Below are 16,020 nucleotides of genomic sequence, written 5' to 3' on the forward strand. Positions count from 1 at the left end.
CCGTCTCCCTCGCCCCAGCAGCGCAGTAAAGCGGAGCAAGGGGGCGGGTCTGGCGCTTCCTCCATCCTGGGGCCGATACCGGAGGGATGTTCCCAGCTCAGGAGGAGGCTGAAAGGACCGTGTTTGTGGGCAATTTAGAGGCCCGCGTGCGGGAAGAGATTCTTTACGAGCTATTCCTTCAGGTACCGTCCTCGGGGAAGGGGCGGCGGAGGGGCGGGGCACACCTAGACCTCCGGCAGCCCGGCTCCCTTCCCGCCCCCTCTTGTCCAATGCTTTAATTATTTTTGACTGTATGCACCTGTCTCGAGCGGAGCGACTGTTCAAAGATATGGCTTAGCCCCATCCCCACTGCAGAGTTCTGACGGTAGGCAGTGACTGGGCCCTCCCTAATTCCCAGTCCTCATTAAGGGCTTCCCAGGCCTTGGATGTGCTCCAGCAGAAAACAGCCCTGTCACTGTCTTCCTTCCGATAATAAGCACCTTTATGTCTTACATCCTCCAAAGTGAGAGGTATAGCTTTTAAAATGTTTTCATATACATTACTCATCCCCCTAAGCCCTTTTATGCGGAGGCTGTTTCTATTCTAGTATAATAAATGAGATGTGAGATGATGGAACAACCAATATACCATGACTGTGACCAACTGACTCCCTGGTCAAGGTCTTTTCCTGCATCCAAGAGGACCTTAGGAAACTTTTCCAGGGCTGGATTAAGTTCGGGATTAAATCTCCTGTGTTCTGTAAACACACCTCTGGTACACGCGACCGCTCACTTGCCAAAGGTATATCTTCATTCAGCCACTCATCTAACCATTTAATGACCTAGAATTACAATTTTAGAAATAGCCCTTACACTTTGTTAAAGGGGGAAATTAAAATCAATTGCCATTATTTAGGGTAATCTACCAAAGACAGGTATATTTAGTACGGAAAAGTGGTTGAAAGTATGGGCTCTGAGGTCAGCAGTGTGATTTTGGGCCAGTATATGAGTCTCTGAGTTTCCTCAAATGTCAAATAGGAGTAATAGTATCTACAATATGATGAGATTGTGATGACTAAATGAGCTAACCTAAATAAAGCAAAGCTATAGCTAGCATTTACTAGGCGTTTGGTGGTACCAGTAGTAGAAGTAGTAGTAGTAGTAATAATGCTAACATCAACAGAAATAAAAAGTGACTTCCTCCTATCTGAATAAGGGAAGGTTCCAAGGAAAACAATTGCAGAACCAAATGTCTGGGATTAAGTATGAGTACCAGAGGTGAAAAAAATTTATTTGGTTTTAAAGGACCCCCTTTATCTCTGAACTAAAGTCTCTCTGTCAATAATAGATACACACAGTTTAATAGAGAAGATTCTGTCCAGGACCACATTTTCCTCTCGTAGGCATTAAACTATTTATTATTTGAAAAATATTTTTAATTTTAAGACTTTTATGTTTATCCTTTTAATTTGCTACCTTTTTAAGTTTACCCTTTAAAACAAAATCTCTAATCCTTCTTTTTTTATGAATATAATTTGAAACTTTCCACCAAAAGAAGAAAGGAATGTAAACATAAAGTTACTTTACCCCATAATGTGTTTCTTGTTAACCCTCCAAAAAAGGAGGTGGGGAGAGATGAAGGTGTGTTTGCAATTCCTTATACAAAAAACACATATGATTTCTAGTCTGTAAGGACTGGATCCGTATCAGTTGTGTGAATCCACAAGCAACATATATTATCTTCTCATTTTTTATGATTTCCTTTTTCCACCTAAGTGAGATGTAAACCTCACTTAATAGATAGGGAAGTATACTTATGTTTTTATTTTTTGCCTATAGGGAATTTGCTGAAGAAAATGTAAAGGAAGTATAAGTGTGATGTTTGTAATGAAGATGCATTATCAGAGCTGCATAAAGCTATTGCTGTTTTTTTCTTGAAGTTTAATTGATTTTTCTGAGTTGAAAATAAATCTTTGGATTTATGAGAAAATAATTTTTAAGTTTCTTGTAGGCTGGGCCACTAACCAAAGTGACTATATGCAAAGACAGAGAAGGAAAGCCGAAATCTTTTGGATTTGTCTGCTTTAAGCACCCAGAATCAGTGTCTTATGCAATAGCTTTGCTGAATGGAATTCGTTTATATGGAAGACCAATTAATGTGCAGTATCGATTTGGTAGGTTCTCTCACTGATGAATCTTCAAAGTGTGTTTTGTGGTTGCTGCTATTCTCAGAAGTTGTAAGCATTTTGTTTTCCATATAGTATAAGACAATAAAAGTGTAGTCACTTAATTTTCTCAAAGGCATATTTAATTTATAATACTACATAGTTAATTTACATTGTCAATTATATTACCAAATTTATAGCATCTCTTCTTTAGTAAAGTTTAAAATGTACTTTTTAAAAATGTTCTATTTTAAATAGTCATCAATAGCTATTATGGTTGCTATTGACTAAAATTAAATTTACTTGAACTAGAGATACATACGTAGCTTTTATATAGCAAAACTATTTGCCAATCTTCTTGTCACTGATAATGTGGTATCAAATACCTACGATTTGGAAGATAAGTGGATAAATTAGCCCCTCTGGGGAACCCACTTTGTAAATTGCCAGGAGCTGAATTTAAGCCCCTTTAAGAGCAAAGTGGACAAAGTTACCTGGAGAGTGATCCTTTGTAGTGGTGCAGGAAAGATTCCTGCTTCAGATGACCTCAGATCCTTGTTCTGAATTCATGTCAGGAACCAGTCATCTGTAATTAGTCACCCAGAGAAGGTCATCCTGTTATACTAGGCCTTGCATCTTTCAGGGGACTGATTGAGATCATCTGAGTGATGCTTACAATACTTGTGTTTAAGTATTATATAAATGTAGAGACTTACTGACATATCACTACCATAAATTATTCAGGTTTATTGATGTATCATCCTTTGGTTTTTATTTCCATTGATCTACTAAAAATGAAAAATAAGAATTAAAAAAGCAATTTCTTCTTGCATAGGAAAAGTTCTTTTCTTTCTTTTCAGATTTTCTTTTTTTCTTTTTTTTTTAGTTTAAAGCATGGATGCATCATACTCTTTGATTCTGCCCAGTTAACTCACACATGCTGGTAGAATAGGCCAGAGCTTATTCTATTCTGACACATCCTGTAAAAGGTTGACTTGGCCTTTGTCTAAGCAGTTTAGAGAATTCATGCCTTCTACAGTGAAGGCAAATAGCACTGATATTTGTCATTATTAGTTTATAGGTAAGTAGAACAAAACAATTTCATGTATCTGATGTAGTTCCATATTAAAGTATTTTTATATATAATTGTTGCTTTTGGACAAATCTTGATTACACTTCGTTCATTTAAAGTAATACATACAATCTATAAATATGACTTGAGAGGTAGATATGCAAATCTTTTACTTAAGTGTGGAATTTTAAGTCAGTACTACATCTTAAAAAATATTTGGAGCTGGGCCCAGTGGCACACACTGTAATCCCAACAGTTTGGGAGGCTGAGGCAGGAAGATCACAAGTTGAAAGCTGCCTCAGCAACTTAGCGAGGTCCTAAACAATTTAGTGAGACCTTGTCTCTAAATAAAATATAAAAAAGGGATGTAGCTGTGGCTTAGTGATTAAGCCATTCTGGGTTCAATACCCAGTACCAAAAAAAATTTTTTTTGGTTTATGTTGTGTGTTAATGTTAGAACTCCAAGTAACTGTACCATGGAAGTAATCATTGTATTTCTTTCAAAGGAAGTTCTCGCTCTTCAGAACCAGCGAACCAAAGTTTTGAGAGCTGTGTGAAGATAAATTCACATACCTACAGGTAATCAAAAATAAATTTTTCATAAAGTAAAGCAAATAAATATGTTCCTATAATTTATATTAAAGAAAAATAGTAAATATGTGTGAGGAAGATTTTTAACATAGTCTGGACTATTGCAGAACCTTACTATTTATACATAGGATCAAATTATGAAGTTTGTTTCTTCTGAACCTATGGAAAGTGAGAGAAAATATTTTCATTTAAAGTTCAGTTTTAATATTTAAAGTAGTAAGTGATATAGCTTTATATTTATAGTGTTCTTAATGGTTTCCTTTATGCTTTTCATAGCTGTTAAATCATTTAAGCATAAAAGGTCTTGCTATAATGGATCATGGAGATATTGTTATCCATATTTTATACAAACACAAAAGTTAACCAATTCTCAAGGTCACAAGGATGATAAAGTACTAGCCTTAAAACTAAGCCTTCTGATCTTAAGCCATTCAGCTATTTATTTTACTATTGTACTTCTCTGTGTCCTAGAATTTTTTATAGCCTGATTTCTTGATGCAGTGGTAACCTTCCAGTACACTGCCTGGCAACGTATCCCAGAGGTTATGGTACATAAAGGCTCTCAAACCAATTTAAGATTCTCAAGTCACGGTGTAAAAGACACAGTGAAAAGCAAGAGCAAGGATAGTGGATAGTTTAGCACACTTAGGATAGAGTGTAAGTGGGCAGAAGGACCAAGTAACTGAGTTCTGGATATAGTAATTATTCACAGACTATTTCTTTCTCTGCTGTCAGCCTTCCCTACTGATAGTATGGTGATAAGGACAAGAGTGGAGGTTGTGCAAGGCTATCCATTCAAATGGCAAGTTCCTGGAACTATTATTATTTATTTCTCAAAGAGGTGTGGGCTAAAATACACCTGACCATAGAAGGAGTCTCCTGGTTCATCAGCTTGATGTCTGTAGGCTTGATCTGAAGTTATCTTAGACAAAAGGAAGGCAAGAAGAGAAATATAAGTTAGTACAGAGGTGGCATGATCAGGAGTAGGTATCATCTCTCTTCTGTCTTATAAGCTCTAACTCATTCACCATCCATTAATATATATTATGAATTCTATCTTGGCCTCACAGGTTTCTTGTTTATTCTGTCCCTAACAGTTCCATCGCCTCTAATGAACTGCTGACTTACTTACAGTCTACACTAAGCATTTTTATGAATTTTTTCCATCCTGTTTGTTTTGTTGTCATCTTTGGCAGATCTTAATATTGTCAAGAAAACTTTAAAAGCCAAACCTTGTATCCCTGTTAACTGTATCAACCCTCTCAGGCATGGGAGAGTGACCTTTTGGGACTGGCAAATCCCAGAATTATCTTTGGGAGCAGTATTAAGCTCCAAATAAGTGTGCTCCATATTTTCATTCTCCCCAGAATTCTTATATTGGTAAAGGCAGGAGAACTTAAGAAAGTAGGTAATGAAAATCAGATTGCCTGGATTTGAATCCTGCCACTGCCACTTTATTAATGATGTAAACCTGGATAAGTTATTTTACCTTTCTGTATCCTATCGCTCAAATGAAAATAATACCTGAAAAATTTTTGTGAGAATAAAATACTATAATAAATGCAAGGTATTTAAAATACTGAATACATTTCAAGTATTCAGCAAGTTTTAGAAAGAACAAAAGGAGAATTTACTACTACGTTAGGGAAATCATTACAGATTCATGGTTTGAGTCACATATGTGATGTAACAGCTTCCCCTCTTCTTAATATCAAGTGGGAAAAGATACTTCATTCTCCTCAGATTTTTGGGAAGCAACAAGATATTCATAGGATTTAGAGTTAAAAAAAAAAAAACTATATAGGCAAAAGAAGATGGCAGTAAAACTGATCTTACCCACTCCATAACTTTCCTCTACCTTTCACCCTGTTTTTCTTTGCAATTACTTCTCCTACACACATGTTCTGCTGTTCCTGAACCCTGTCTCCTAACTGACCTCTCATATTTTTCTTCTTCCTCTCACTAATAAATATTTTTATCTTTCACGTCCTTTCTTCCCATTCATTTCTCAAACCCACTGTTATGTAAGAGCTTCTCTTATGAGGTGATCAGAACCTTCTGATCAGCCATTCAGCAGGCTGTTTATTGAGTTTACTGCTGTAGAATAACTGACATCTCTGATTTCTTTCTTAATGAAGTTTATACTTCTGATGACTTCTGTGATACTACTGTCAATATTTATAAATTGGGTCTCCTCCATCCCTCTGACTGTATCCTGTCATTTTGTCCCCATCTGCTTTTGCTGATTTCAGCCTCCCTCATAGAACACTTCCTAACCTAAGGATTAGTGGTATTAGAATTAAAATTAGGGTGTACTGTAGAGCTACTGCAGAACCTAGCCAGGGTTTATAACATCTCCATAAGAGCAATTATCACATGTATAAATGAAACATGGGGACATCATAGTTTTTAAATTAGGGATGTTTTGATTATCTTAATTCATGGAAGATATCAGCAAACATGTTTCTGTAAACATTAGGATTCCATTTAGAAAGGAATACAATTTTTACATTTACACAGTAAAGACACTTTAAAAATAAATTGATGAAAATCTCTCCCTCTTTGTTTTTATTTTTTTATTTTATTTATTTTTTTATTTTATTTATTTATTTTTATTTTTTTTCATTCTTTGCCAACTGCATTTTGATTCATTGTACACAAATGGGGTACATCATTTCATTTCTATGGTTGTACATGATGTAGATACATACCATTTGTGTAATCATACATGTACATAGGGTAATGATGTTTGTATAATTCCACAATTTTTCATACCCCACCTCCCTCTCATTTCCTTCTACATAATCCAAAGTTCCTCCATTCTTCTCTCACTCCCTACCCCCCCACCCCCATTATATATCATCATCCACTTATCAGGAAAAACATTCAGCCTTTGGTTTTGGGGATTGGTTTATCTCACTTAGCATGATATTCTCCAACTCCATCTATTTACCTGCAAATGCTATAATATTATTCTTTTTTGTGACTGAATAATATCCCATTGTGTATATATACCACAGTTTCTTTTTTTTTTTTTCAAAGACTTTTTTTTATTGTAAACAAATGGGATACATGTTGTTTCTCTGTACATGAAGTAAAGGCATACCATTTGTGTAATCATAAATTTACATAGGGTAATGTTGTTTGATTCATTCTATTATTTTTTTCCCTTCCCCCCACCCCTCCCACCAGTCTTTTCCCTCTATACAGTCCTTCCTTCCTCCATTCTTGCTCCCCTCCCTAAACCTAACTCTAACCCTAACACTAACCCCTCCCACCCCCCATTATGTGTCATCATGCAATTATTAGCAATATCATTCGTCCTTTGGTTTTTTGAGACTGGCTTATCTCACTTAGCATGATATTCTCCAATTTCATCCATTTGCCTGCAAATGCCATAATCTTATCATTCTTTATGGCTGAGTAATATTCCATTGTATATAAATACCACAGTTTCTTTATCCATTCATCAATTGAAGGACATCTAGGTTGGTTCCACAATCTGGTTATTGTGAACTGAGCAGCTATGAACATTGATGTGGCTGTATCTCTGTAATATGCTGATTTTAAGTCCTTTGGGTATAGGCCAAGGAGTGGGATAGCTGGGTCAAATGGTGGTTCCATTCCAAGTTTTCTAAGGAGTCTCCACACTGCTTTCCAGAGTGGCTGCACTAATTTGCAGCCCCACCAGCAATGTATGAGTGTCCCTTTCTCCCCACATCCTCGCCAACACCTGTTGTTGCTTGTATTCTTGATAATTGCCATTCTAATTGGGGTGAGATGGAATCTTAGGGTGGTATTGATTTGTATTTCTCTTATTACTAGAGATGTTGAACATTTTTCCATATGTTTGTTGATTGCTTGTAGATCTTCTTCTGTGAAGTGTCTATTCATTTCCTTAACCCATTTGTCGATTGGATTATTTGCATTCTTGGTGTAGAGTTTTTTGAGTTCTTTATAGATTCTGGAGATTAGTGCTCTATCTGAAGTATGATTGGCAAAGATTTTCTCCCACTGTGTAGGCTCTTTCTTCGCATTGCTGATAGTTTCCTTTGCTGAGAGAAAGCTTTTTTGTTTGAATCTATCCCAGTTATTGATTCTTGCTTTTATTTCTTGTGCTATGGGAGTCCTGTTGAGGAAGTCTGATCCTAAGCCGACATGTTGAAGCTCTGGACCTACTTTTTCTTCTATAAGATGCAAGGTCTCTGGTCTGATTCCGAGGTCCTTAATCCATTTTGAGTTTAGTTTCGTGCATGTGAGAGATATGGGTTTAATTTCATTCTGTTGCATATGGATTTCCAATTCTCCCAGCACCATTTGTTGAAGAGTCTCTCTTTTCTCCATTGCATATTTTTGGCCCCTTTGTCTAGTATGAGAAAATTGTATTTATTTGGATTTGTGTCCGTGTCCTCTATTCTGTACCATTGATCCACCTTTCTATTTTGGTACCAATACCATGCCATTTTTGTTACTATTGCTTTGTAGTAGAGTTGAAGATCTGGTATTGTGATACCCCCTGCTTCACTCTTTCTGCCAAGGATTGCTTTAGCCATTCTGGGTTTTGAAAATCTATATTCCAACAAAATAGAAAATTTCGAAGACATCAAGAGGTTTCTAGAGACATATGAATTGCCTAAACTGAATGAGGAGGACATACACAATTTAAATAGACCAATTTCAAGTAATGAAATAGAAGAAGTCATCAAAAGCCTACCAACAAAGAAAAGTCCGGGACCAGATGGGTTCTCAGCCGAGTTCTACAAAACCTTTAAAGAAGAGCTCATTTCAATATTTCTCAAAGTATTCCATAAAATAGAAGAGGAGGGAACCCTCCCAAACTCATTCTATGAAGCCAATATTACCCTGATATCTAAACCAGACAGAGACACATCGAGGAAAGAAAATTTCAGACCAATATCCTTAATGAACATCGACGCAAAAATTCTCAACAAAATTTTAGCAAATCGCATACAAAAATATATTAAAAAGGTAGTGCACCATGATCAAGTGGGTTTCATCCCAGGGATGCAAGGTTGGTTCAACATCAGGAAATCAATAAATGTAATTCACCATATCAATAGACTTAAAGTCAGGAATCAGACGATTATTTCAATAGATGCAGAAAAAGCATTTGATAAAATACAGCACCCCTTCATGCTCAAAACACTAGAAAAAATAGGGATAGTGGGAACATTCCTTAACATTGTAAAGGCCATCTATGCTAAGCCCATGACTAATATCATTCTAAATGGTGAAAAACTGAAAGCATTCCCCCTAAAAACTGGAACAAGGCAGGGATGCCCTCTTTCACCACTTCTTTTCAATATCGTCCTTGAAACTCTAGCCAGAGCAATTAGACAGACCAAAGAAATTAAAGGGATACGAATAGGAAAAGAAGAACTCAAACTATCCCTATTTGCTGATGATATGATTATATACTTAGAGGAACCATGAAATTCCATCAGAAAACTTTTAGATCTTATAAGTGAATTCAGTAAAGTAGCGAGATATAAGATCAATGCACATAAATCTAAGGCATTTTTATACATGAGTGATGAATCTTCAGAAAGAGAAATTAGGAAAACTACCCCATTCACAATAGCATCGAAAAAAATAAACTACTTGGGAATCAATCTCACAAAAGAGGTGAAAGACCTCTACAATGAGAACTACAGAACACTAAAGAAAGAAATTCAAGAAAACCTTAGAAGATCGAAAGATCTCCCATGTTCTTGGATAGGAAGAATTAATATTGTCAAAATGGCCATACTACCTAAAGTGCTATACAGATTCAACGCAATTCCAATTAAAATCCCAATGGTGTACCTTACAGAAATAGAGCAAGCATTATGAAATTCATCTGGAAGAATAAAAAACCCTCTTTGTTTTTATATCTGTGGAAGATTGAAATGTGCCCCTAGTGATGATTAATGACTTGCTATTGTTCTGTTACTATTTAAATGTTTTATGTCTTTATATAAATACAAGCTGGTCTAACATTTTTCATATCAGAAAGTCAAAAGTGACTCTCAATATTGAAATTTCAGTGTTTAGTAATGAAATAATGTATTGTTCTAACACTACATTACCAATATAATAACTGATTATTTGCATGTGTTTATTTAAGGTATTTAATTCTAACTGCTGCCAGAGAAGCTGTTTTTTTTCTCTTTCTTTTTATGGACAACTCTCATTTTTTTAAGAGAAAATAATATTTGTACCAAAGAATTTAAAATGTTTTTTTGCTTCCCCTTTTATTTCTCCAAAGGAATGAAGAAATGTTGGGCAGATCTTCCTTTCCTATGCAGTTTTTTCCAATTAACAATACTGCTTTACCTCAAGAATATTTTTTCTTTCAGAAAATGGTAAGTTTGATATCATTTGATTTAGCACATATATGGTACAAATTTATGAAGAATGTGAAAACTGTCCTTAGTATTTGGTGCTCAAATAGCTAATATTAATCAACAACCACTTATTACTTGAAATTATCAAAGTCTGCTTCCCAGCATATTCTATTTTCTTTTCTTTCTTTTTTGTAGAGATGGGAGTGAGTTGAGGGACAAGTTCATGGTATTAGTTAATCTCTAATCTGCTTCAAGTAGTTAGAAATTTTAGTTATTATCTTTCTATCATATATCAAGATAAATACGTTTATTAAATATTTTACCTGTTTCACTTTACTCTTAAATTTTGGCTATTAGAAGATTTAAAACTACATATGTGGTTCATATTATATTTCTTTCATAATCTATATTGCGTAAACTAACAAACCTTTAATCTTTATGTTAAGGATTAAGGAAGCTTCCACACCCCTACTACGCTACTATGAAATCACTGCCTTTCTTTTTTTTTTTTTATTGTAAACAAATGGGGTACAACTTGTTTCTCTGGTTGTACATGAAGTAGAGGCATACCATTTGTGTAATCATACACATACACATTTACATAGGTAATGGTGTTTGATTCATTCTGTTATTTTTTCCTAACCCCCCACCCCTCCCACCCGTCTTTTTCCCTCTATACAGTCCCTCCTTCCTCCATTCTTGCCTCCCTCCCACCCCCCATTATGTATCATCATCCACTTATCAGCAAGATCATTCGCCCTTTGGTTTTTTGAGATTGGCTTATCTCACTTAGCATGATATTCTCCAGTTTCATCCATTTGCCTGCAAATGCCATAATTTTATTATTCTCTATGGCTGAGTAATATTCCATTGTATATATATACCACAGTTTCTTTATCCATTCATCAATTGAAGGGCATCAAGGTTGGTTCCACAATCTGGCTATTGTGAATTGAGCAGCTGTGAACATTGATGTGGCTACATCACTGTAGTATGCTGATTTTAAGTTTTTTGGGTATAGACCAAGGAGTAGGATAGCTGGGTCTAATGGTGGTTCTGTTCCACATTTTCTAAGGAATCTCCACATTGCTTTCCAGAGTGGCTGCACTAATTCGCAACCCCATCAGCAACGTATGAGTGTACCTTTTTCCCCACATCCTCGCCAACAATGGCCTGAACTCATCAATCAAAAGACATAGACTGGCAGATAGAATCACTGCCTTTCTTATACCAAAATACAGTTTGGTTTACTCATGACTGTTTGCATAATTCATGTTGCTTTTAATATTCATTAAACTTTTTTAATATGCATTTAAATTAGCTTTTTAGATTTGTTTTGGTACATGACTTGTCCTTTTGTTTCCCCATAGCAGTGGCATGCACCTAATCCAATGCTGCAGCTTCCTTACTATGAGATGACAGCCCCGCTTCCCAACAGTGCGCCTGGGTCTTCCTCACTGAGTCATGTTCCCGATCTAGAGGCTGGACCCAGCTCCTATGAATGGACTGTCCAACCACCAAGTGACTCTGACCTTTATCAGATGAATACACGAAAGAGGCAAAAGCAAACCAGTGACAGTGATAGTAGCACAGAAAACAATAGAGGAAATGAATTCAGCCCCAAATTCAGAAAATGTAAGAAAAAGAAAAGATATTAGTATTACCTTCAGATAATATGTATCTACATTGATCTTAATTCTCTTTAAAGAAAAGTGACCAATTTCTTGAGTATCTTGTCTTTTTGAAATATATGAAAATATGACTTATCTGATTTACTATTCAACTTTTGCCTTGAATGACAAAGGCTTTTAAAAATAATATAATGTACTACTTTTATATGTCATAATATATTTCACCCATTGCCAATAAGAAATATACTTTGTATCATTTTATTTAATATTGGTGATGAAATTTCATTAAACTATTAACTAAAGTCAGTTACTGAACACTTATGGATAAGGCACTGTGTTTTCTCCAGATTGTCACCTATAATATTCAAGTTCAATTAAGTTGCAATTAGAAGTGGAACATTGGATTTACTAAAAGAAACTAATGCAAATATTTAAGAGTTCCATGTGGTTCCTAGTGAATATGTTATAAAGGAGTTTTGTTCACTTTGTTAATAACATTTTATTTGTTATGTTTACATAGATTCTTTCTGAGCCTTACTGTCCTTCAGGTTTATTTTATAAAATGAGGACATAAGACAGTGATACCAAAGGAAAGATAATTATCATGGGATTAGCTTTTGGGTCATTGCCTTGTTATATGAGTTAAATAGGGATGCCTGCCTCTTTACTTCTACTTTTTATCATGAAAATTAAGTTTGCTATGTAATTATTATATTATCTACCTCTTTTGCCAGCCAGGTTTGAGAGGATATATTTAATGTATTTAAATCTTGATAATGAATAAGTATATAGAATGATATTTTATTCATTTTTGATATTAAATACTTAATTGTCCAAAAAAGTTTTCTATTTGGGGTTCATTTATTTTAAAAGATAAATAGGCTCCATGTTAAATAAATGGTTTATTTGGACATTTTTGTTAATTTTATAGTTCACAAAAAATTAGAATGATAAGAATTATATTTATTAAAGCTAATGGAAAGAATCACTCAACTCCTTTGTAAATAGAGCACCAAATTCAGTAGGAAGGGCCATGCTTGAATGTTCCTTTTGCATGTTACATAGCACTTTACAGATACTTATTGTTTAAAAGAATAAAGATTTGTTTTAACAAAAGGAGTAACTGAATTTAACTTAGTTATAAATATACAATGTAGTAGAATTTACAACAAACATTGGTCTACTTTCATCTGATCAATATGAAAAACTAAATTGTGTGTTCTGTAGTTTTAACTGTGTTTCCTGTTCTTGAATACTGAAACTCATACTTTTTTCTTTTTAAATTCACATTTTTGCAATTTAGAATCATGCCAAAGGGAAAATGGTTTCTGCATAATTAGAAAACAGTATATCTTTAAAAAGATTAACTTCACTTCACCTTAGTGTTTTCTTTAATTCTATAATTTACCTTAAACCTAAATTATTTTGTTGTGATTGTTATTATTGGCAGTATATATAAAAATATTTCTTAGCAATTCAGAATAGCATATGTATAAGAAAAATACCTTGAAATACTATTACATTAATTAAAATGTTAGAACTGCAAAAAAATTGTTAATTTCTTCCATCATAGTCAGGAAAGTACATGTTATGATTTAGATATGATGGGTCCCCCAAACACTCATGTGTTTTAAAGCACGGTCCCAAATGCAGCAGCGTTCAAAGGTGGAATCCTTGGGAAGTGATTACATCATGAGGGTTCTGACATCATCAGTGGGTTAAGTGAAAGATTGACTATTGGACTACTGGGAGGTGGTGGACAGTGTAGGAAGTGAGACCTCATAGAAATGAGTGCAAACTTGGGGGTTTACTCTTGGGGACTGTATCTTGTCCCCAACTTAACTCCTCTCCCTCTCCATCTCCTTCTCTCTCTCTCTCTCTTACACTCTCTCGAACTCTCCCCTCTTTCTCTTCCCCCTCCTTCCTGGCTGCCTTAAGCTGAGAAGCTTTCCTCCACCATGACCTTTCTCATGATGTTCTGCCTCACCTCAGGCCCAGAGCAATGGAGCCAGCTGGCCATGTACTGAAAACTCTGAAACTATAAGCCAAAATGAACCTTTCCTCCTCCAAGTTATTCATGTCAGGTACCTTTTCTTCACAGCAATGAAAAACTAATACAGCACCTCAATATTAACTTGACCTAGTCAACCAACTTGAAACACATAGAAGATGAGAAAATTCACCTTTACCATAGTGTATTTCATTCTAAAAAATATAAAATATCCCTTGAAATATCTGCCACCATCCTATGAAATTTTGAATTATCACTTTTCCCCATGCTATATGTTGGAGTTAAGAATTATTAAAATTATTTACTTCAGGGGTTTTATTTTCCAATTTCAATTGCCAACTCTCAAAATCTGTTCACTTTTAAGTTAGCCTGAACCCATTCTACTTTACTGCAAGAATCTTGAAATATGAGAACAAAATCAGACATTTTGTAGTCTTATATTTTCTAATTTTTATAAATGAGTGTCTAATGCATCAAGAAATGGCAAAATTAGAAAAATTATCTACAATTAAAGTTAGATCAGAGTACCAGACACACCTTTGAAATCTGCTGAAATAACCACTGAACTATAGTTTCACATGTAGCCATTTAGCCAAGAGTTTAATCTATGAAATGTCAGCTTAAATTCAGTTGTTATAAGCAATAACTAATTTATTGTAACATGATTATTATCAAATTTTGATATAATTATTTTTCAGTACCTTGCTTTAAGTTTAATTAAAGAAAAGAAGTTATGAATTTCTGTACTTTCCTTGGCACTCTTCATGTGCAAGAATGTTGTGTGCCGACAGAATCAACCTCTTCCTTGTATGGCTGAATACCAATAAACTGCTGTCTGTTTAGAAATTGAGATTTCTCTCTTGCCAATACTTACAACATTGTATCACCAGATATTTTTCTCCATTGTCTGCTAAACATACCCGCTTAAGTGTCTTATGAGTACTGCAGATTCAACACTTACACCTTAATCTTAATTTTCTCCCCACATATTTCCTTCTTTGCCCAGTTCTGGCCACTGTTCGACTATTAGTCACTTGTTCAGGTACTATGATAGTGATCTTGCTTTGAGGACCCACAGAGAAACTTTCATTCCCTGCCCATCTTCAATCAAAATGAAGCACTTTTGATGCCAGGTGCATGAAAAAAATTGAAATGGGTCATTTATTGGGAATATGAACAGAATGAAAAGATGGAAGTGACACTGGTTTCAGCTCTGTCCATCCAACTGTTTAAGGCCTGAGCATATTCTTCATGAAATGGCTCAGGAAGATGTGGTTTAAATGGCTCTCCTGAAAGGTTTAACTTTGTGGTCTCCCCATCTTCCCTATTCATAGGAAGGAAGGGAAGAAGAGAACTGTGAGCTCCTAGAAAGTCATCACAAAGAACTGAAGAAATACTAACTGCAACTGCTCTGGTCTGTGGTCAGAAATCAGGTCCTTTCCAGCATCACAAGCTGCTCTATTGCTATTCATCGTAGTAAAATCATTTATATCAGAAATAAGAGCCTGTCTACCAACACATTCACCATTAGGAAAAGCTGCTTAAGGCCCGGAAGGATTTTGGTAAAAATGAGCACTAATATATAAATCTCTATAGAAATTATACTTTACTACAGAGCACCCAATGAACAATATTTTTTAAAAGTATGTTTGCTTCCATCCCTTAACCCAGGGAAGTTCAGTGAGCAGAGACTCCAGTTTGTCCTGAGATATACTGTGGTGCTTGATAATGATCTATTTTGCCTGATGTGAATAAGTTCTGCAGGGTCATATCATCATCAACTAAAGGCTAACTTTCTTGATTCCTAATTAATAATGACCAAACTACAAAAAATTACCTCATATGCACACAAAAATTACTATAGCAGTTAAAAACAAGTGATGTATTATCCAGTTCCAGATAATATTTCCTTTGACCTTCTAACACATTCTTATATCATCAACAGATTATATAAGCAGTAAGAAATACTCATAAAAACTTGCATTGGAATTGGAATTAGTATAGAAGGATGCAAACTAGTATTCTCTCTGTGTTCCAGACTCTGAGAAGGATTGAACCCAACAATCCTATGTTTCTGTAACTTTTCTGAATACAAAGAATAATGCTTGCATAGTCATTAACCTGATAATGAGACATATATAATTCAAGATTGCTGGCATAACTCTTTAGATCTTCATCTCCATCAGAGAGCATCACTCCACCTGATCCCAGCTGTTTGTCTTCAA

The 16,020-nt window shown here is 35.1% G+C and overlaps 1 protein-coding gene across 1 annotated transcript; it reads left to right on the forward strand.

Moving 5' to 3' along the window:
- Positions 1–48: 48 nt before the first annotated feature.
- On the forward strand, positions 49–13,706 carry Rbm11 (RNA binding motif protein 11). The gene is made up of 5 exons (XM_047565423.1): positions 49–182; positions 1,990–2,152; positions 3,722–3,794; positions 10,075–10,171; positions 11,524–13,706. Exons 1-5 carry the CDS (start codon positions 87–89, stop codon positions 11,809–11,811), a joined length of 717 nt encoding a protein of 238 aa, XP_047421379.1. The 5' UTR covers positions 49–86; the 3' UTR covers positions 11,812–13,706.
- The last annotated feature ends 2,314 nt before the right edge of the window (positions 13,707–16,020 follow it).

Source organism: Sciurus carolinensis, chromosome 9 (assembly GCF_902686445.1).
Source record: "Sciurus carolinensis chromosome 9, mSciCar1.2, whole genome shotgun sequence".
Classification (NCBI taxonomy): domain Eukaryota; kingdom Metazoa; phylum Chordata; class Mammalia; order Rodentia; family Sciuridae; genus Sciurus; species Sciurus carolinensis.